The sequence below is a fragment of the Pipistrellus hanaki genome, assembly GCF_964339955.1.
Source record: "Pipistrellus hanaki genome assembly, chromosome: 1".
NCBI classification, from domain to species: domain Eukaryota; kingdom Metazoa; phylum Chordata; class Mammalia; order Chiroptera; family Vespertilionidae; genus Pipistrellus; species Pipistrellus hanaki.
This window is the reverse complement of record NC_140503.1, coordinates 98,563,123-98,585,842: the sequence shown is the minus strand read 5'-3', so window position 1 is coordinate 98,585,842 and position 22,720 is coordinate 98,563,123. Positions and strand designations below refer to the sequence as shown.

General features: G+C 45.7%; 1 protein-coding gene across 2 annotated transcripts; it reads right to left on the bottom strand.

Annotated features, from left to right (window-relative positions):
• Positions 1 to 6,227: 6,227 nt before the first annotated feature.
• UBL7 (ubiquitin like 7) lies at positions 6,228 to 21,921 on the bottom strand. Of its 2 annotated transcripts, none has more exons than XM_084906164.1 (11): positions 21,808 to 21,921; positions 19,999 to 20,211; positions 18,350 to 18,469; positions 14,091 to 14,173; positions 12,733 to 12,817; positions 11,892 to 11,949; positions 11,040 to 11,173; positions 10,735 to 10,784; positions 10,354 to 10,521; positions 9,689 to 9,811; positions 6,228 to 6,469 (listed from the first exon to the last, which is right to left on the bottom strand). In XM_084906164.1, the coding sequence occupies exons 2-11, from the start codon at positions 20,180 to 20,182 to the stop codon at positions 6,332 to 6,334; spliced, it is 1,143 nt and encodes a 380-aa protein (XP_084762290.1). In that variant the 5' UTR covers positions 20,183 to 20,211; positions 21,808 to 21,921; the 3' UTR covers positions 6,228 to 6,331. The 2 variants fall into 2 exon arrangements, with proteins under 2 accessions (XP_084762290.1, XP_084762291.1); XM_084906165.1 differs by having other exon boundaries at positions 21,581 to 21,830.
• Between the last annotated feature and the right edge of the window lie 799 nt (positions 21,922 to 22,720).

The window sequence follows — 22,720 nt, the reverse complement described above, 5'->3', positions numbered from 1 at the left end:
CACATGCCCTCCTGTCTACAGGGCAGTTGCTACTCTGTTCCAGCCCACGTGGCATTGAGCTTGTGACAGGCGCGCCATCTGGTGGCCACTCCATATAGAGCGGCAATTTAGCAGAGTGCAGATAGACATACCTTGGGTACATGACCATGTCTTTCTGGAGACAAACTCCTCCCTCTCCACAATCCATCTCTAAGTCTCCTTTCTCAGTGCCCAAGACCAGAGGCAGAGCAGGATCTCGTGGGAACCATGTGGAAGCCATCTAGGCGAACAGTCTCCTGACACTTAGATATGGCTGGGAGGCCAAAAACAAAGTCCCAGCTTGGCCACCGACCAAAGTTAAGCAAGGTTCTGCCCTAGCCCAGGCCTCTATATCTTTGTTTACAAACTGAGAAGAGGAGCTAAAATAGCAGTTCTTCCTCTAGGCTATCTCTTATCTAGGCCAGAGATAGATAAAGTTTTCTTCTTCTTCTACACTGCCTTCTGGTTTGTAGGTTGAAATAAATATGCTTTTTAAATTAACCCTGCAGGATAGAAGGTATCCCCAAACCCTCTCAGCTCTGATGTGATACTTGGGCCTGCCTGGGACATCTGAAACGTGAGGAAAAGAAATGCATGCAGACATGTGATCTCCCACAAACAGTTCATAAATACTAGAGGCATGATGCACGAAATCCATGCACGGGAGGGGGAGTCCCCTCAGCCAGCCTGCACCCTCCAATCTGGGACCCCTCGGGGGATGTCTAACTGCCAGTTTAGGCCTGATCCTTGACCTAAACTGGCAGTCGGATATCCCTCTCATAATAATCCAGGACCATTGGCTCCCAACTGCTCACCTGCCTGGCTGCCTGATCTCCCCTAACTGACCTCCTGCCAGGCTGATCACCCCTAACCGCCTCTGCCTGCTGGCCTGACGCTCCCAACTGCGCCCCCCCCCCCCCCCCCCCGCCACCCCACTGGCCTGGTCACCCCTTACTGCCTCCCTGCCAGCCTGGTTGCACCACACAGCCTGCTGTTCGGTTGTCCATCTGGTCGTTTCAATCGTGACAGTCCCTGGTTTTTTATATATTGGGATAGTGATCTAAGAAGCCCAATTCTTGAGATTAGAATTCTCAGCTATCATTCAGACCAACCTGGTAGTGCCTTACAACAGCCTTTATGGTCATGCAGCCACTACTTTCATCCATCCAGTGACAATGAACTTATCCCCACGGCAGCCTGGCCCATCTTGTTTAGCTCTGACACAAAGCCTTCTCTCCAGAAAGATACCTCCTTCTCGCAGTGGTCCTAACTCTGCCCTCCAAGGCCACACAGACCATGTCTAATCTGTCTTCCTGGAATAGAGCCCTTTGGGGATTTCAACACAGAAGCCATATCCTTCTAAATCTACTTTATTCAGGGTAAATAATCCCAGTTCCAACTATGTCTTTCATGAGGCTTTGCTTGGTCTCTCTATCCTGCTTGTTTCCTAAGGTATCAGTCAGTCATTTAACAAAAATTTCTTCTGAGACTCTCCTAGATGCTAAGCAGCCCAGTTTGTGCCCACCTCCTTCAACGATCTAATGTTGAACCAGAATGCCGCAGCTAGAGGAAACTGAGCAACTAAGAGGGGCTGGAAAGACTGACCTCGTCCCTTCTGATTACAAAGGCATTGCCTTATGAGATGAGACACCAGGCTGTTAAAATCCTATTGATCTTAGCCCAGGGTCATCCTTGGCCAATTCCCATCCAGTAGTAGCTTTCTGAAACCCAGTGAAAAAGATTGAGTTTGAATCTGAGCCAAGGAGAATAAATGAGACCCCATACTCCATGAGGCAATTGGTTTTCTAGTCCCCATCACAGGACCCTAGATTGTTCTTGTTCCTGTCCCTCTTGTTAGGATTGCCTCGTTGTTAGGATCCTGACTCTGTAAGTCATCTATTCACCTGGCCAGCTGAGTGTCCTGGCATCACTGATATAAAAATGGTCAATATTCACTCATATAAATTGAGGAAATTGTAAAATAGGGCACAACTGAGGCTCCAAGAGGTTAGGGTGTCTGTGGAAGAGATCATAACCCAGTGGGTCTGACTTAGAAGCCTGATTTCTCTCCAAAATTCAAGCTGCACTTCCAGGATGGATGAGTGGTGAACAGATCCTTCACTCCTTTGAGTGGCTACCAGGACTGCCAGGCACAATGCCCCAGGTGGGTACATTGATGGGACTGCACTGATACAATCCCACCCAAGCTCTGGAAAGGCCAGTTTCCCAGCAGAGTCACATCCCATTAACAGGAAGCACTTATCTGTAAATGGAAATAATACCTACTTCTCAGGATCAACTAAGATGGCATATGTGAGTACTTAGTTCAATGGCTGGCACAGAGAGGATACGTGATAAATGAGCACTATTGTACCCCATTGTTGTTAGCCATTTTTGCCAAGGTAGAGTAGGGCAGTGACTGGTCTCAAGTATGGAGGAAGCTAAATCCTGTTACTGCAGAGCCTACAGGAGCCACACAGAGACAGGTCCAAGGAAATGAGGGGCACAGCCAAAGTGACCTAACCCCAGCCCAGAGCCAGAAGGGCTTGGGCAGGCTGGGTAAGCAGATAGAGGGAGGCCTAAATAACCGCCACCACACTCATCCTTCACCAAACATTTACTGCCAAGGCCTGTGGCAGAGGCAATGTGGCCACCTCAGGGAAGGGCTCTGAAAGCTTGATCTGGGGCCCAGGCCAGATGGGGCTGAGAAGAGGAGCAGAACCAGGGCCCATGTGCCCAACAAGCTGTGCCAGCCCAAATTTGAGTTATATTAGGAGAAGGGATCTGTTCAGAAACTCACCCATCTCTAGATATTTGCATATTCTATTTCGGGGTCTCTTACCCCCCACCCCTTCGCTTCCTAGAAAAGTTTTTGTGATCAATTCCAATTTCATCTCTGCTGAACCGCAAAAGCTCACTCAGTCCCCTCTCCCCTCAAACTACCAACTAGAGTTCTCAGCCCTCCCAGCTTCCACTGCCCGCCCCCACTTCTCCCCACCCCCCCCCCCACCCCCGCCCTGCCCAATTCAGACCTCAACTCCTGCAACTGGACTCCAGTTCCACTGTGACATCTCCCCAAGGTCACCATGGCTCAAGTCAGCAAATCCAAGGTTAGCCCTTTTGTTACTAGGTTTCTCTGTGGCATCTCACACCACTGGCCAAGCCTTCTCGGTTCAGTCCTTCCATTCCATAAGCTTAAATGACTCCTGCTCTCACCTTTTCAAAAGCAGCAGGTCCTGGCCCCTTCCATGTCCCATGTCCATTAGTCACCATTTATTATAAAGTGTGTATGCCTACTCTCTTTGCCTAAAAAGTTGAATACTCTTCTCACACGACACAGGCCCAGTTTTCAACTTACAACTTCCTGATCACTATCTACATCCTAGAAACACCCAATTGTCTACGAGACATCACCACATGGCTGTCCATAGCACCTCAAGCTTAACTTGTCCAAAATTGGACTTGCATTCCAAATTCCAACCCCAACCATTTGTTCTTGTTGCACTACCAGCTACACTCACATCCTGCCTGCCTTCTCTCTCTCCCTTCCCCTCTCCCTGCATCTAATTTTTCACATCTCACATCCCTCCTCTCCTCCCAGCTCCCCTGCTATAGCTCTAGTCTAGGACCTACCATGTTTCAGCTGGAATCTCCTAGTTGGTCTCCCAATCCCAGCCTCATTTCCCCAAAATCCAGCCTCCACACAGCTGTCAGATTATCTCATATAAACATCCGGTCTCCCACTGCCCTTCCTAAAGCAGTCCACAGGGTGCTCTTTTCCCTCAAGACTAAACTCAAGCTTCTCAGCCTGATCAGACTCTGCACCACCTCCTATTCCTGCACTACCAGCCCACACAGCATATACACCTTCCCACTCAATTCCTCCTCACTCTCTGGGTCTCAGCTTAGATGTCACTTTCTCCATGAAACTATCCATCACATACTGAGCTCCTAACCCTAACCCAAGTTAGCTCCCCTATCATGAGTCCCATACCCACTGGACCAGCCTAGTTTGGTTCTCATCAGATATTAGCCATGAACTGTTTGTCTGTTTAACCATTGACCTGCTTCTGATAGAACAAAGATCCCATCTTTCTCACTTGGCACAAAATAGAGGCTGAATATTTATTGATAGGGTGAAGGGGACAACAGTGAGGAAAAAGTCCTTCACCCATGGAAAGCACAGGCTCAGTAGGGGCCCTTAGCAAACTCAACATATTTAAAACTTGGCAACAGGAAGCAATGCCAACTTGCCAAGACCCTGGAGGAAAAAGCTGGCAAAGAGGGGAAAAGGAAGTAGTGGGGATGCTCAGTTCTGGGAATAATATGAAATACTATAACTGGTATTTAGGAGTTGGTTTTAGGGACAGGGCAGGGTTACCCAATGTTCCACAGCATAATAGGGCAGGAAATTAAGGAGCCCTGGTGTCTTTGAAGGCAGTCCCTTGAGGGCAGAGGATGAGATGCCACAGAAAGGAAACAAGCACTAGGTCAGCTGTACCATGGAGACAAGTGGGCTGTGTCAGCCCCATTTAACCAAGACAGGCCATGAAGATGAAACTGGCCTTTGTTTCTACCACAAACCAGCAAGAGACATTGGATTCAAAGACAGGTCTTCCTGGTTTCTGTCCCAACCACAAGAGGCAGTTGGACTCTAGGCAATCCACTGAGGCACAAATGGGTCTGGGCCCTGGTGGGTTTATTCCGTCTTCTCAGCCAATGCAAACACCTCTCAACATTAATTCTAGGATTGAGAGGGGAATGCGGAGAGACTTCACATTTTCTGGAGGAAGGAAAGAACACTATGGCATTTGGGCTATTTCTGGAATAGTGCATCCTCCTGAGTATGTCCCTTTAGGAATATCACTGACACACTGGAGGTCATCCAAAGAGAAGAACAGAATGTGCTGAGGACCAACACTGGAGATCAAGGAGCAAGTGAATCGCACTAGTCTCCTTGATGGAAGCCATGCTAGTTAGCAGAGGGAGCAGAAAGGGGGCTGAGAGGTAAAGACTGGGAACAAAGCTCACAGTAGACAGCCTATAAGTGTCAAACCTTTGGTCCCAGGTGACAAGCAGAAGCCAACTAACCATAGTTGTGATTCTATGAATGGAACAAACACCTGCCAAAGGCACCAGGCAAGAGCAGTCCACTGAGCAATTTCCTACTGAAACACAATCTGAAGGGAAGAATTTTTCTCCTGACCAAGTAGTCAAAGCACATGAAACCCACTCATTCAACTGGGGCATGTTTGCAGTGCGGCAAGGAATGCAGTGCCAAGGGGAACGAGAGCTCGGGTAGATGAGACAGCAGCTTGGGGTTGGTGCCCTCTCTGCAATATAAAAGCTAAGACCTATGCCTGTTGTATTGCTGTGTAGTATTGTTATGTAAGTGCTCTTGTATTTACACCTTCAGGACAGAGAAGAGTACTTGCCTCCTGGCACAGTTCTGAAGCCTGTATCCTGGCATCATTATAGAACAGGCATCAAAGAATGCCCGGTGAGCCCTATCTGGTTAGGCTCAGTGTAGAGTATCATCTTGTGAACTGATGGGTCCCGGGTTCAATTCCAGTCAAGGGCATGTACCTAGTTGGAGATGTGCGAAGGCAACCAATCGATGTCTCTCTCAAATTGATATTTCTGTCTCTCTCCCTTCCACTCTTTCTAAAAATCAATGGGGAAATATCCCTAGGTCAGGATTAATGAACAAAAACAAAAAAAGTGAGAAAAAGCATTTTTTAAAAAGAGTGCCTGGTGAGACTAGGATGGGAGACAAGGAATTTTTTAGAAGCCTCTGAGAGAGGAATTGCTGTGGAGGGTAAGCTGCCCCTACCTGCTTCTCTGAAAGTATACCTGGCCCCTGCCTAGACTGTAGTCATCTCAGAAACATAAACTTCTTCTGGCCACAGCAGTAATACAGCAGACACTCTGGAAACTGAACAGCAGCCTTGCTCCAGCCTTAGGCACTTCCTGAGGATGCCACAGCCCAGAGTACCAAAGGGTTTGGGGACTATCGCCAGAAACTTCTCCAGAAAGAGAATGTGGGCATCAAACAGAATCCCATGACATGGAACTGAAAATCTCCACCCAGGGCCCAGAAGGGGCCAGCTCTGCTCCCTAATATTGCAGCACCAAGACCCACACATCACGCTTGCCCCACTGTTTCCACCAACATGGATCAGCCAGAAAGGCCAAGCACTGGACAAAGCAAAGGTCAACCATCAGGTGTATTAAGGAGAGGACAGATGGGGCACCTCCAGGAATGCCTCCCATGGGCAGCCACCTTAGTAGTTTGTTGGGGTTAAGGAGGAGTTTATGGGGCTCCTCCGGCAAAGATGAGCTCCAGAGCTGCTTGGATGTCCCCCCCAGTGGCCTGTAGGGCCCGCAGGCTCAGCTCATCATCCTGAATGCCCATGTCGCGCAGCTGCTGCAGCTGGGGCTGCCACTGGCTCTGCAGAAAGACAGGAAGAGGGAAAAACTGTTAGCTGGGATCCTACGGAGATTCACTTAGGTCTATCCTTTGAGGGAAGAGGAAAGGGTGGGTTCCTATTGCAAACTCAATGATTTGAAGTTCCATAGTACACAGGGTATCTAATAAGACTACGTGAGAGGCTGTGGATTCAGAGAACAAATTAAAAGTTTATCCAATAAAAAAAAGGAAAATTTTAACTTAAGGATCAAAAGCATAAATTACTTAATGTTTGAAGTTCAAAAGATTACTTTCTTTCTCCTTACTCTATGTATAAACAGACACAAACGTGCACATGCATGAGGAGTGAGGAGGGTAAATTTTAAAAATTTTGTTCTAGCATAATAAATAGTGAAGTCTTACTCTCATCCACTCACAACCTCATAACTGATAACCAATTATATTTTGAGAAGACAAATATATATTCCTGTATTTATACTTTTCTTATGTTCCTCTTCTATATCTATACCCCTCTTTTTAACATTCTCAATGTATCCTGGACATCTCTTTATGCCAGAAAATAAAGAACTTTTTTTCTTTCCTTTTTTTAGAGAAAGGAAAGGGAGAGGGAAGGAGAGAGGACGAGAGAGGGAAGGAAGGGAAAGGGGTAGGAAGAGAAGGAGAGAAGGAGGGAGGGAAGAAAGGAGGGAGGGGGAGAGGGAGGGGGAGGGGGACAGGAGGAGAGGGAGAGAGGAAGAGGACAGAGAGGAGAGAGAGAGAGAGAGAGAGAGAGGGAGAGGGAGAGGGAGAGGGAGAGGGAGAGGGAGAGGGAGAGGGAGAGAGAGAGAGAGAGAGAGAGAGAGAGAGAGAGAGAAAGAGACAGAGGGAGAGAGAGAGAGAGAGAGAGGAAGAGAGGGAGGAGGAGAGAGAGAGAAACTTTGATCAGTTGCTTACCAAATATGCACCCTGACCTGGGAACAAACCCACAATAGGTATGTGCCCTGACTGGGAATAGAACAGCAACGCTTTGGTCACAGGACAATACTCCAACCAATCAAGCCACCCAGCCAAGGACATAAAGAACTTTTTAATACTATATGATAAAAGTTCAATATGCAAATTGTTCAACCTATAGTTCAACTGTTTACTATGACATGTGCTGATCACCAGAGGGCAGCACAGAACATGGCAGGCTTCAGCCACGTGGTGCTAGCAGCAGGTGACAGTGGAGGTGCTGCTTGCTGGCCAGGGTGGACCCCGACCACAGCAGGACTATGGCTAGATGGTCGAGCAGGTGAGTGGGCGGCATCAGGCCAAGGTGGGTTTGAGTAGGAGCCTGATCACCCAGCCAATGGCAACCAGCAGCAGCAGCGGGGTGCGGGGCTGCCACTTGGCTCCCAGGCACTGAGGGAGCTGGGCAGGGGACCCGGCCCCAATTGATGGCTCCACAGGTGGGATGGTGGAGCAGGTGAAAGGGCGGCGTCAGGCCACTGTCGGGTGCTAGGCAGGGCTGCAGGGCTGCAAGGCTAGGGGCATGAGATGGGGCCCAATCCCCACAGGCCACCCCAAGGGACCCCACTCATGCACAAACTCATGCACCGGGTCTCTAGAAACCATACAATACTCTAACCCATGGATGTCCTGAAACGTACGGTAACTGGACTATTTCCAACCCTTTGCCATTGAAGGGACAATGGCAGTGGCTGATTCTGTACAAATGTCTTCTTCACGTATATACATCTCCAAATAAATTCTGAGAAGTGAGACTGCGAGGAATTGCATGGCTTAACTGTAGTCTATTCATGGTCTCTTCCTTTTCATGTAGACAGGGTGGCAGCCTTGCTCCAGCCTTAGGCATATCCTGAAGATGCCGTCTACACTGCACTTCCAAAAATAGTCAACATGTAGTTGTTGGTCCTAATTTACTGGACCCTCTATGTATCAGGGATTCCCCCCCCCCCCCCCCCCCGCCACTGGATTTCCTTCCAATTTGCTGTTTGACTATTTTTTTTAAATATTTTATTGATATTTTACATAGAGGAAGAGAGAGGGATAGAGTGTTAGTAACATTGATCAGCTGCCTCCTGAAGATGTGCCCACAACCAAGTCAGAGCACATGCTTGAGTTGTGGGCTCAATCCCCAGTAAGAGGCCTGCAGAAGGCATTCAATTGATGATTCTCTATTATCACTGATGTTTCTCCCTCTCTCTCCCTCTCCCTTTCTCTCTGAAATCAATAAAAATGTATTTTAAAATAATAATAAATTGAAAAGACAAGCTCCCATTCCCCTCACCGTCCGCCTGGGCTGCATGGGATAGACAAAACCACATGGCTTGAACCTGGTCTCTACCACTTCCTGGCTTATTGACCCTGACATGTTCCAGAAATGATGTTCATCCCAACACTTACTGTGAGCAGCAAAGAAAACTGTGAAGCAGACAGCTGTGCACGAAAACATGCAATAAAACCCAATCTTCCAGTTAGCTGCTAAGGTGACCATGCCATGAAGCACAGCAGATGGTGTCACTCTGCTTAAAACCCCCTCGGCCCTCTAGTGATTACTGGATCAAGCCTAGTTACCCTACCAGGCACTCTGGATCTCACGCTCAGGCAGGCGCCTGATCTCCTTTTCTCTAACTATTATCTCAGGATCTTCTCCACAAGGACATTGCGTAGGGCCTTGTAGTTCTGAGTTTGTCACATGTCCCTGTTCCACACATGCCTGGACATGATCCCTCCACCCCAAACACCCACTTCCCTGCCTGGCTAAACTCTAACTAGTTCTTTGACAAACAGTTTAAACACCCCTTCTTCAGACAAGTTTTGTCTGACTATCACTTCAAGCCTGGGGCAGGCTTCTCACCCTGTTGCTCATCAAGCTCAGTACCTAACTACCTAATGCTCCTCTGTGGCAGGAATGAGGACAGCTCATCTCTATCTCGGAACAGGACCCGGGGCCCAGGCTCAGTATTTACATGCTCAGTGCTCAGGCAATGCTCACGGAATGACAGAACTGACCAAAACTACCATAAGTATCCAAGCCAGGTGATCAGTGGAGTCAGGCCATGGTCACTGGGTACAGGAGTGGAAGTCACAGGGACAATCGCCCCTACTTGGAGTATCTTCCCGCTATGCTACCATGCCTGGGCTGTACCTGGAGTGAAACATGTCAAATGGGAAGGCCCCCCAGAGAGCAGAAAAAAACCTGGTAGCCAAAGTAACCAGGAAAGCCGCATGGGCACCAGGAGTAGGAAGACTGACCTGAAGGTTGGGCTGCCCAGAGGCCTGCAGGGCATGCTGTAGGGCTTGGCTGAAGAGATCATTGGTGATGGGCGTCCCTGACTGGACACCAGAGGACATTGGTGAGGTCCCGGAGGAATGGCCCTAGAAACAAACCAGTGGTCAAGGCCACCCTCTGAACCATCTCAATCTCCCAGCACATACCTACTACTGTCACATCACCTCATAGTGCTCCTGGGGTGCCCAACTATTGCCTCCCCACAGGGGCCTGCAAGACAAAACCACACAGAGGTACCTAAAGGCTCATAAGATGGGCAGAAAGAGCTCCATTCTTTTCCGCTCTAAGGAATGAAACTGAGCCCCCAACAGCCTAGGATCCAAGCACTGGAAGCTGTAGTAACTATCATTAGGAATATTAGGCCATTGAGGGCTGGTCCCTGTCAGGGATAGGGAAGCGCACTTTATGTGAGAGAGGTTTTCCTAAACTACTAAGAGGAAGAATCAATCAGGACTGTGCCACACCTAAAGGCAAGGGAGAAAAAGGTCTCACAGTGAGAAATGAGGGTCCAGGCAGAGTTCAGCTCAAACCAGATCTAGCACCAGGTTCAGCAAGGGCAAATCCATTCTGCCACTGGAGAACTTCTCTCCTGGGGCCCAGCCCCTATCTTCCGATCCTCTCTCCATACCTGGGTGCCAGGAGTCGGCGTGTGAGAGCTGCTCTCTGGAGTGCTGGCCAGGGCCAGTGCAGTGGCCAGCTCACTCTGGGTGATGGGTCGGGGTCCGGCAGCTCCACTGTACCCCAAGGAAGCTGGGCGGGAGCTGGGTGCGCTGCTAGAGGGCATGGACCTGGCTCTCTGGAGAAGACAGGCACACAGAATCAGGAAAGTGGTCCTGTGACAATCACAGATACCCTCTCAACCCCTGCTGCCAAGTTCAGAAGCAATAGTATGACACAGACTTGGCCACTAAAGGGCCTATGACTACCTCACAGCTTGGGCTCTGGGTCCCAGGGAGGAGAGCATCCCTGGCACCAGGTTCCCCAAAGGGCAGGCAGCCAGGCGACTTACTGGGTGAAAGTCGTCCTCATCATCAGAAAGCCCCTCAAACAGGAAACCACCTGGAAGAGGGAGAACAGATTTCAGGAAGAACAGAAAGGCACGGGCATAGCTCCAGAATCTCAGTTCAGATACTCTCCGAATTCATATTTTCATCTCTCTCCTTGGAAAATGACAGGACAGATGCACTCCCGGACTCAAACCGAGAATCCCCACGGAACACCCTCTGCCAGCGCTATACATAGCTGCTGATTAAAGCATTTTCCTGAGATACTGCTGGCTCCTGAGGGGGCCTGCACAACACTCTCCTGACTCACCTGGCATGTCCCGGTAAGAGCTGGAGGGTGTGCTCCGGGAAGAGGAGTCCGCCCCCGGTAGCGGCGTGCTGCCTGCCACCGAGTGCAGAACCAGGACAATGGCATTGACTAGGGCTGGGTGAGCAGGTACCAACCTGGAACAGGAGCAAGAAGAAACCCAAGGGTGAATAAGGAGGGCACCCTCGCCTTGACAAAAGTCTGGGTGGCCCTCATAACTATCATGCCGCCTGTGTCTGCCCCTAAATTTCTCAGTCTTCAGCACCTCCTTTCAGTTCACTTTGTCCTCTTCTGCTCTGTCCCTAGCAACAATGGCAAGGCCTTCAGTCCTGGGATCCACTTTAGATGCCTCACATTCCCTTGGGCAGGATAGGATAGGACAGCCTGAGAGGCTCAGTGGTCAGTTTCTGGTCTCGACCCTAGTACTACTTCCCTGGGCAACCTTTGATAGGTCCCTTCTTTTCTCTTGGGGAGTAGGAGAGGGAGAGCTGTTTTATTCACTTGCAAAATAGAGACATAACCTCTGCCGGCCCTTCCAGCTCTAAAACAATAAGGATTGATGCACCTGCTTCCTTTCCCAGCTTCCTGTGCTTTAAAGAATCTTTCATAGCTACTAAGTGAGAGCTAATCTGAGCCTAGCCCACAAGGCCACCTCCCTCAAACCCTGCTTCATCTCCACAACAACAGGTTCCCACATAGCATTCCTGCTCTTTTCACCTCCTGACATATTTAGAAAGTAGGTTTAGGGGTAGACAGGGACTGGGCTCCATGAGCAGAATCCAGGGCAATAATCAGGCTCTGGTGCAACCATTTGAGGAGAAACAGGGAACTCTTTAGTAAGAAGGGTATACTTACGTATCAAGCATGTTGGGATCAGCAAAGACAGAGAAAAGGTCTTTGTCCTGGAGAACCCCTAAGGAGAATAGGGTTCATCTCAGAGACTGAAACTTAGCCAGATCCAGGAGGGAGAAGAGCCTCAGAGCAACTGGCTCCAAGGAGACACAAAGCACCCATGTAAGAAGTGGAAGAAACAAAACATCAAGCAGCACGACTGAGTGGTCTCCATCTTGTTCCCTGCCTGCTACCTCCCTGCACTTAAGTCACAGACTGTGTGCTGAATGCCAGCTTCTTTTCCCCATATCTCTGGGTTCTTCCTTATCCATCAAGGAGTGTGTGCAGGAAGCCTTCCCTGATTACTGTGGTTTGGGCCAACTGCTGCCCTCATCTGACATCCTTAGAGTCTGATTTTTTTTTAAATATGTTTTTTATTAATTTTTTACAGAGAGGAAGGAAGAGGGATAGAGAGCTAGAAACATCGATGAGAGAGAATCATCGACCAGCTTTCTCCTGCACACCCCCCCACCGGGGATGTGCCCGCAACCAAGGTCCATGCCCTTGACCGGAATTGAACCTTTCAGTCTGCAGGCGGATGCTCTATCTACTGAGCCAAACCGGTTTCGGCTATTTTATGATGTTAGTCAGGCCATGATTTATGATGTTGGTCAGGCCATGATTTCTCTGAGGGGCTGACAGCTCTTGGAAGGCTCGGTATATGTATCACATCTTGGTTCTCCCCTCCTTCAACAAGACCAGTGATTCCTCAAAAGATGGTCAGAGTCTTTTTAGGGCAATTGCCACCTTCTAGTTTCTGTTTCTCCAACAACTCCTATTGCCTCAAATTCAGTTCTGTACTTACCAAGAGCAATGGGGTCACTGCTGAGGCCTGGGGTGGCCACAATGATCTGATCCAGAGATTCCTTATTGCTGAGCATCTTGAAGACCTGCAGGAGAAATGGGGAGGACTGAGCTTAATCCACTCAGCAAATTCCCACACTCCGCTGAAGTGCTCCCTCCCTCTAAGTGCTGCACATACACCACCACAGTAAAACAACAGTTCAGGAAACAGATGAACCTCTTCTCTGAGATTTTGGCTTACTGGAGGGGAAACCATTTTTTTTTAAAGGCAGTATCACAGTAAACCTTCCATCTCTAGTCCTTCCCCCATCTATACTTCTTCTTTTTTTTTTTTTTTTTTTTTTTTTTTTAGTATATTTTATTGATTTTTCACAGAGAGAAAGAGAGAGGGATAGAGAGTTAGAAACATTGATGAGAGAGAATCATCGATCAGCTGTCTCTTGCACACCCCCTACTGGGCACATGCCCTTGCCTGGAATTGAACCTGGGACCTTTCGAACCTAGGAATCGACCGCAGGCCGACGCTCTATCCACTGGGCCAAACCAGTTTTGGCCCCCCCATCTATACTTTTAAAGCTTCCAAAATTAAAAGTTCTCATTACAAGCCAATAACAAAGCTTCCTTTGATCCCAAGTTTTTTTGTTGTTGTTGTTTTTTTTTTTGTTTTTTTTTTTTTTTTGTGTGTGTGTGTGTGTGTGTGTGTGTGTGTGTGTGTGTATGTGCTTTCTTCTTCTTTTTGGTTAATCTTCACCCAGGATATTTTTCCATTAATTTTTGAGAGTGGAAAGGAAGGGTAGAGACAGAGATAAACATTGATGTGAGAAAGACACATCAATTGGTTGCCAATGCTCTATCCACTGAGCCAAACCATCTAGGGCCAAAGTTCTTTTTAATCACTGCAGAGTTATCATTTCATATTCATATATTGGGAAGTTTCAGCTGTACTACTTTTTTGCTTATCAACTCTCGTATAGAAAGACATAAGTGTATTTCCCAGTAAGGAAATCCAGGTAAGGAGCAGTGGGCAGGCAGTTCAGACTATTTCCAAGAATGAGGCCCAGCAGAAACCATATGCAGATTCTTTGGCTGTAATCATATTCATTCTGTGAAGCCAGTATCAGAAGTTGTATCATTTTCATTAGATGGCAATCAACAATACCTAGCTGATACAGCCTCTTTGGGGGAAGAAGAGGGTTAGGGGGACTCTACAGAGACCCACAGACATGGCAAAAACTCCTCAAGGAAATCTTTGTAGCCATGGCAACGGGCTCCCAGCTCCCACTCTACACCAGTCTACAGCATTCACACTCTCTCTTGCAGGCCTGGCAAATCTCAGGCAGGAGGCTGTAGCAAACTCACCGCCTCCCTGTAGGAAGAGCTGCTTTGCAAGGCAGTGTGCAGCACCCGGAACTCCCGCAGGGCAGCCACTTTGTCCACAGGTTCTGTGGATAAGACACACAATTACCCAACAGCCCAAGCCCTGCCAGTGCTGCAGACACAGAACACGTGTCCAGGTACAGCCTGGTCTGCAGGTTCCCTCCCTCATCATCCCACTAAGAATGTGAATGTCCATTCAAGAAAACCCATTTATGACACAAATGTAAAAACTGCCCTTTTAAGCATCGTCATTGATAATTAGTCCAAGTTTCAGGAGAGGGAAATCTTATCACATGAAAGAAACTGTTCTGATCAACACCACACTGCAGAAATTCTAGACTTCTTACACAGGTATAACCAACTCAGTAGTTTACACAATGCTTTAAAACACTAAGTGCTGCAAGTCATTTGAACAATACAGAGCTTCACCAAAGCATGTCAAACTCAAAGGCTAACACGGGCCAAATAAACAAGGTTCAAGTTTATGTGGGTCACAAAAAAACAAAAAACAAAAAAAACACACAAAAGCTTCAATTTTCATAGAAATGTAGGTTTATTTCAATACAGACATGCTGAAAAAAAGGGCTGAATTAAATGAGTCATTGTTAACATATAATAATAGAAACTTTTAATAAAAATTAATTTTTTTCTTGAACATTAACTTACCAGACACTGAATAACTGCCCAAATTAATAAGCATAATGCAAATAAACCTATTTTTTTTGTCCTCAGAAAGTGAAATATTTCCTGTTGTGCACACCAAACAAGTCAGTGCAAAGGCAATGGCATGGCAATAGGCTGTTAAAAAATTCGCTGCCAGTATTAGTGGAGAAATGGTGCACCTGCCCATAAGGCACATAAGGGAAATAAATGCAGCACGATTATAGTAATCAGTCATTAGCAAATGTTGTAGTTTGTTATTAATAATTATGTATAATAGGATATCGTAAAAATTAAGTTACAATATTCTTATTAAAATGTTTCTTACATTCTGTTATATTGGCTGGGCCACAAAAATATTCATTGAGGCCCGCAGACTGCGAGTTTGACATGCTTGAGCTACACTGACACAATATGTTTAAAAAAATATTGTTTTCTCTTTGATATATTCTTTCAGGCTTCCTTAATATTTTGAATTTTTTAAAAAATACAAGAGGAACAAAGAATATACACTGTACTTCTAGGATTCTTAACAAACTTTCATCACATGCTTGATATCACATGTTTCACTGGGACTCAAAGTTCATATATAAGGGAAAGTTTAGCAGCTGTCTTAGTTTTAGTTGGTTGCTCTAGGACATCAGCCCATTTCATAAGCGTAGAAATGTAGGTAAAAAGGGGGAGTATGTAAAAAGTTCACTCTGGGTCACACTTTTAGAAATGTGGTTACCCTCACCTGGGATAGATACTAGTGACTGTGTAGACTGTAGACTGTCAAACGCCAGGGCATCACCATGTAGAACCACATCTTTACCTGTAGTTCTAATTGTGAGAATTATTTCTCCTGAAAATATTTATCTTAAGTAAATTACCTAATTTATTTATTTAACAAATATATACTAAGCATTTACTCCATGCTTGGTTTTGGCCAAGGCACAAGAATGTAAAAAATAAGAGTCCTTGACATCGTGGACTCTTAGGACAGCAGGAGAAAGACTAGATCAAACAAAAACCACACTATTACAAAATACCATGCTGAGGACCGCAGCAGAGATGCGGTCCCCAGCACTAGGAACAGGAGGCAGATAGCCATTACTGAGAGGGACAGCTAGGACAGAGTTGTTCCCCAGAAGAGACCATTTGAGAGGGTATTTAAGGTAGAGCTGATGTTTGTTAGTGAGAGAAGGTAGTCCACGTTTAAGCAAGAACATGTGTGAAGGCATGGAGAAATAATATGAGGTGCCCTGAAGAAACAGAGTCTTTTGTTGTGGCTGGAGCTTGGGGTACACATCCCTGCTCAAATAGGAAGCTAATGAAGATCCTGAAGAGATTTGTAACCTTCCAGGGATCCAGGAGGGAAAGGAAGGTTTGACAGATTCTCCTCTTACAGGTGCTAATCTGGCAGGGAAACAAAATGTGCTTCCTTTTGGAAAAGTACTCAAAGATACAGTATCTAAAATGTTTCTTTTCCAGATCTAAAAGTATATGTTAACTTCCTAATAAAAAGTCCACTTGTTTCCAAAATAAATCTCCAGGAAGAGGGGAGAGAAAAAGGACTCTTAATATCTTAAACCAATAATTGGTTAAGAGTCATGGTTGTTTCTATGACATCTCTGAGCTAATCTCACTTTTTGGAAGTGGGAGGCAGCCAGCCCAGTAAAAAGAACACGACCTCTTGAGCCAGGAAAACCTGCATGAACATCCCAGCTTTGCATTAATTTTCTAAGTAGGTGACCTTGAATAAATGCCCTTTTAATCCTCTTTTTGCTCATCTATAAAATGCTAATTTTGTTACCTATCCTGCAGGGCCACTGTAATTATGAAATGAAAAAGCAAGGAGACACAATCTGGCTGGAAGAAGCAACAAATGTTACTTTCCTTCTGGCAATGCCTTCTCGCCAAAGACCAGAGGGGCTCACTTGCAATTGCACAAATTGAACTTACTGCTCCTTACAGAGGAGAATGCTCTTGGATTCCCTGGGGGAAGACTAAGGAAGTGGGGTTTTGCTTTAAATTGGATGCGGTCAGGAAATAGGGTGATTTTATGATTGGGTATCTTAATTCTCACCTAGAAGGAAAACTAGAACAAGGCAAAAGTATAATTGGGAAGAAGCAGTAATCATTCATAATAGCCAGAATACAGGGATATTTTGTAATTTTGTGATCTGTACAATGTTATTTGTTGTTTTTTTCTTGACCCACTATGGTCCCTGAGTGGCCTTGTAGATATTGGTGATTTGAAATGGTTAATGTCCCAAGGCCTAACTGAGGATCAGGCCAACCTCTGGATATCAAAGACTACCTTTCTCTTTCTCACTTCCCATCAGTTTGCAAAAGATCTTTCTCCTTTATGTTTAGAATTGAAAAGGGTAAATTCTCAGCTGATAACTAGTCATAGCAATCATAAACATTATAAAAATATCAAACTGACAGTGTAACAGTTTATATAACCTAGCTTTATTGTTGGGGAGGCTTTTAAAACACAGATGCAAAATTTACATTATAAATTCCAAGCAGCACCTTTTATTAATAAGTCCAAAATACATTAGAGATTCTGTATGTTTTCTCTAAGAGCTCTTTAATACTATTAGAATATTTTCAAGTTTCAGAAAGATACATTCCCACTATAGCAGGTGGAAATGAGCTGACTAAACAAGTCACTGCCTGAGGCAGTTTGCTGGAAAATTTGCCAACAAGAGAACTACGGCTTGGAGCAGCAATTTTCAACCTGTGTCATCTGATGGCACACAAACTAAAATTCTGCGGCACACCAAAAATGTATTTGTGCTAATCCGGAAAAAAAGTATGAGATGGACAAAAGTAGATTTGCAGTTGTGTTATATATTTCTATATATTTTTCCCCACGAAAACTGTAAACCCACTTTTGCCCACTCCTGTGTAACTGATCCATGTAACTGTATGGCTATTGTATTAGCTATTGTCATTTTTTTATTTGATAATCTAAGAGAAAAGAAGTCAGTCAGGTATTGCATGTTTAAAAAATTCTTGTGGCACATTGGTTGAAAATTGCTGCATTAGAGGAATGCCAGGATTTCCCAGCTTTTTTCTTTTTCTCTTTTTTATTTATTGGTTTGAGAGAGGGAGAGGAAGAGAGAAACATCAATTTGTCCCACTTATTTATGTATTCCTTGATTGATTCTTGTATGTCCCCTGACCTGGGATCAAACCCGAAACCTTGACCAGGGCCCCAGCTTTTTTCTAGTAAGAACAATAACAAAAAGATACAAAATTCATCAAGAAATAAACTATTAACCTAAAGTAGTTTAAATATGCACACACTTCCCACCCCATTAAAACAGTGGATGATGAACTTAAAAAGTAGAGAAACAAAATTCCCATCTGTTAGTGTTGGCCACAAGATCAAAACTGCATTTTGTTTTATTAATGCCATCCAACCCAATAGGTAATAAAGATATCCTCTATTACCATTTCAATAATTATGAAATAAAAAAGCAAGGAGACACAACCTGGCTGTCCACCCAGACCTGTGCCTCAAAAACCTAGACCCTTCCCTTGATACTACGGAAGCTCTGCCTGTCTAAGGGCCAACTGCCAGTCACCTGGTTTCTGATCAGGCTCTGGCCAAGACTTGCGAAGAACATGGATTGTGGACCCAGGTTGAATGCCATAGAAGTCAAGGGTTTGGTCATCTTTTAGCTTCCGGCCACAGTAGATTAGATCTAAAAAAAAAGAACTGTCCATTTATACTTTGCCCCTCAAAACAATTTATGTGTTTTCTGTCCCCCAAGAACCTTATTTTGATTAGACAAATAGCTGGAGAATGATAAATGCTTACAAAGTAGTCTTAATAAATACATTTTAATAACAATTGTTAGCAAATACAAACTCAAAAAATACAGGTTCTATGTACAAGAAAGCTATAGGGCTTAACATTGTGGAGACTGCTCAACTTAAATACTAATAAATGGGAAAATGTAACAACAAAAAAGGATAAACCCAGTATTTTGCTTTTTAAATGTTTTTTTTTATTAATTTCATAGTGGAAGGGAGAGGGAGAGAAATAAGAACATCAATGAGCGGGAATCATGGATCACCTGCCTCCTGCATGCATTGGGGATTGAGCCTGGCTGCAACACAAGCCTGTGCCCTTACCGGGAAGCGAACTGTGACCTCTTGGTTCATGGACCAACCCTCAACCACTGAGCAACACTGGCTGGGCTGAACCCAGTGTTTTTATGACTAAAAACACACTTTTTGTCTGTTGGATCTCTTAGCGATTATATATTTTTATAATATAATTTAGTTGTTATATTTAATTCCTTCTTCCTCCACCTAGAATGGCCTTGCCATCTTCCTTTCCTTTTTTATTGCTTTCCCTCTAACTAATCAACCAAAAAATCTTTTTCATAATTCCTTAGGCCCAAACTCAAAATGTCGTTTGATGGCTTTCCCTGACCATCTCCTCCTTCCTTTTCCCACTCCAAATTCTTGCTCTTTCAGAGAAAGAATTCTACATCATGATTAGATAGCCAAAACTGGTTTGGCTCAGTGGATAGAGCGTTGGCCTGCGGACTAAAAGGTCCCAAGTTCAATTCCAGTCAAGGGCATGTACCTTAGTTGTAGGCAAATCCCCAGTGGGGGGTATGCAAGAGGCAGCTGATTGATGATGATTCTCTCTCATTGATGTTTCTAACTCTCTATCCCTCTCTCTTCCTCTCTGTAAAAAATCAATAAAATATATATTTTTTAAAACAAACAAACAAAAACTTTGTGATAAAGTAGTTCAGTATAATAACACAACTAAAATGGCAACCAATAGTTTTATTTATTTTTAAAACCTTACCGGAGTACTTTTCCCATTGATTTTTTAACAGAGTGGAAGGGAAGCAGGAGGGTGAGAGAGAGAGAGAAGCATCCACATGAGAGAGTAAAATCAATTGGTTGCCTCGCACCTTTGCCCCAACCAGGGCTGGGGGTTGAACCTGCAACTGAGGCATGTGCCTTTGACCAGGAGTCAAACCTGTGACCCTTTAGTCCCTAGGCCAACATGCTAACCACTGAGCAAAACTGGCCAGGGCTAGTTTTATTATTTGATTTGTGCTTCTTTTCACCCAAAATTCACTTTTCAGAAGTATTAACATTATGAGGCAACAAATTCCAAATTCTTAATTTACCCTTGTAATTCCACAAGTATCCTCCCCAAAAAGAGATCAAAGCAGCAGCCCATCCCTAGTTCACCAAGACTCACCAATCAGCTCAGGATCTGGAACGGACTCCTGGAGTTTGCCAGCAATAAGCTGCTTCAGAAATGAAATACTATAGCCCCCCAGTGAGTATTCTCCCAGTTCTGTCTCTGGCAACCGAAGAATAGACTTTGGGGCAAGTGGTTGGTCAGCCAGTTTCACCGCCAGGTGCCAATCTGAGAGAGACATCCTCTCTCTTTCACGCTCTCTCTTTCTCCCTGTAAAGAAAATGAGCCCTTAGTGGTTAAAGGACAGATCACCACCCTACCCCACCCACACCCCACCTAAAGGCTGAATGAGAGATAATTCAGTGTGACACTGCTGAAAAAGCACAGGATGCAGCATCAAACCAGAACTAGAATCTGGGGTCCCTCTCTTTACTCATTCTATGATGGACAGCAAGGAACTTCAGCTCTCTAGGCCTCAGTTTCTCCATCTTTAAAGTAGACAAAAACAAAACAAAACAAAACAAAAAAACACTAGCCCACCTAATAGGAATAGTGTGAGGTTCAAATGAGATCACCCAACCTTCTCTCCTTTATGTGCACTCCTCACCTCTGATTTTCATCACATCTCTTGCTTGAACTATTGCAAGAGCTTTTTAACAAGTTCTCTGACTCTTGCCTCTTGCTATCAAACATCCATGCTGCCACCCAACACATTTAAAAACATAGATCTGATCAAGTTACTCCTTTGCTTAGAAATCCTCCAATGACTCAAAATCACCTTTATGAATAAGACTAAACTCCACAGCCTGGCTTACATTACAAAAACAATCATATCTATTCCCTCTGCCAGCCTTCCTGCCAACAGAACCTTGTCCGACTCCCACTAACTCCCCATTCAAAACAAAACTCCTCACTTTACAACTCCCACTCATCTGTTAACTCTCCTTGTAATTCCTATTCTCTTTGTCCTCTTAGCAAAACAGCAAACTCCTATAAAAACCAATACAAATACCACCTCTTCTATCCTCACTGCCTTTCCTTCGCTGTCCCCACATTCTTTCAGGGCAAAGAGTTATATCTATTTACTTCCCAATCTCACACCACCCCAACCCATTCTTGGAGGCCCTTGAAAGCAAAGATTAGATTTTTTTTTTTTTTTTCCATTACTGTCCCAGTGCCTGGCACATATAGGTATTAAAAAAATGTATCAGAAATTCTGAGGGTGGCCGAAACCGGTTTGGCTCAGTGGATAGAGCGTCGACCTGCGGACTGAAAGGTCCCAGATTCGATTCCGGCCAAGGGCATGTACCTTGGTTGTGGGCACATCCCCAGTAAGGGGTGTGCAAGAGGCAGCTGATCGATGATTCTCTCTCATCGATGTTTCTAACTATCTCTCTCTCTTCCTCTCTGTAAAAAATCAATAAAATATATTTTTTTAAAAAGAAATTCTGAGGGTGGAATAATCTTGTAGGGCAAGAAAGGCCCTTGTTATAATGATTATTGCTTCAAAAGGCTCTAGTAGGGAAGAGGAAAGAAAAGGTTGTGAAATTGGCAGGCTGCTCAACAGGCCCCAAGCCATCCTCAAGGTACCTTCCATCCCCAGATTCATGACAGGGAGGAAATATATTTTTTTACATACCCTACCGTATTAGCTCATTTAATCCTCACAATCGTTCCCTGAGGCAGGCATTCTCGTCCACCTATTACAGACCAGGCAACCAAGACCCAGAAATTCACTGGCACAAGGTCACCAGCAGCTAGTAGTGGGGAAGACACTCTCTTTGGCTACGACCCCACCGCTCCCATGGGACCAGCTAACTTGTCACATAAGTCAGGCCCACGCGGCCCGGGGCCCAGTGCCCTCACCCGTCCCGCGGAAAGAACCCGGCCGCACGGCCGCCGGTGTAAACAGTCACTACGGTTCTCCCGCCGGAAACCGGAAGCTCCGCGCTGCATGCTGGGAGTTGCAGTTTCCTCTGATCCCCGCCCCTTATTAATAGACCAACAAGTGGTGCTGGCTGCAAACGTCCGGTTCCGGGGAGGGCGTGGCTTCTGGGCGGTTAGGAATCGTCTCCTCGCTGGGCTTTCAAGACGATTTAGCCGCTGCTCCCATTTCTTGTCCTGTTCCAGGCCCGAGTCGCGAGCGAGCCGCCTGGGTGGCGGGCACAGCCCCGCGGCCGCCGTGCCGGCTTGGGAAGCCTGCGGAGCCGGCCGGTCGGTCGCGCCGGTGGTTACGGCGCCGCAGATGGGAACCTAGCCCAGACGGCGGGTCCCAATCCCCTTAGACCCATGAGAACCTTTCCCCTAGGGGCTTCTTCGGACACCCCACAACGGTACTTTGCAATCCTCACTTTAAAATCGGGTGCCCTCGCCGAAACCGGTTTGGCTCAATGGATAGAGCGTTGGCTTGGGGACTAAACTAAAGGGACCCAAGTTGGATTCCGGACTAGGGCATGTACCTTGGTTGCGGGCACATCCCCAGTAGGGGGTGTGCAAGAGGCAGCTGATCGATGACTCTCTCATCGATGTTTCTAACTCTATCTCTCTCCCTTCCTCTCTGTACAAAATCAATAAAATGCATATTTTAAAAAATCTTATTGTAAATTGTACTACTATGAACATAGGGGTGCATATATTCTTTCTTATTAGTGTTTTCAGTTTCTTAGGATATATTCCTAGGAGTGGGATTACTGGGTCAAATGGGAGTTCCATTGTTAGTTTTTTTAGGAAACTCCATACTGTTCTCCACAGTGGCTGCACCAGTCTGCATTCCCACCAG

What these genes read in the sequence shown, in the direction of transcription:
- UBL7 (XM_084906164.1), bottom strand. Translation starts at nt 20,182, where the DNA reads ATGTCTCTCTCAGATTGGCACCTGGCGGTGAAACTGGCTGACCAACCA. An exon ending in AGAGCCTGATCAGAAACCAG is followed by an intron (nt 14,174 to 18,349) that starts GTGACTGGCAGT and finishes TCTTATCCACAG; the next exon opens with AACCTGTGGACAAAGTGGCT. An exon ending in CTGGGCAGCCCAACCTTCAG is followed by an intron (nt 6,470 to 9,688) that starts GTCAGTCTTCCT and finishes GTCTTTCTGCAG; the next exon opens with AGCCAGTGGCAGCCCCAGCT.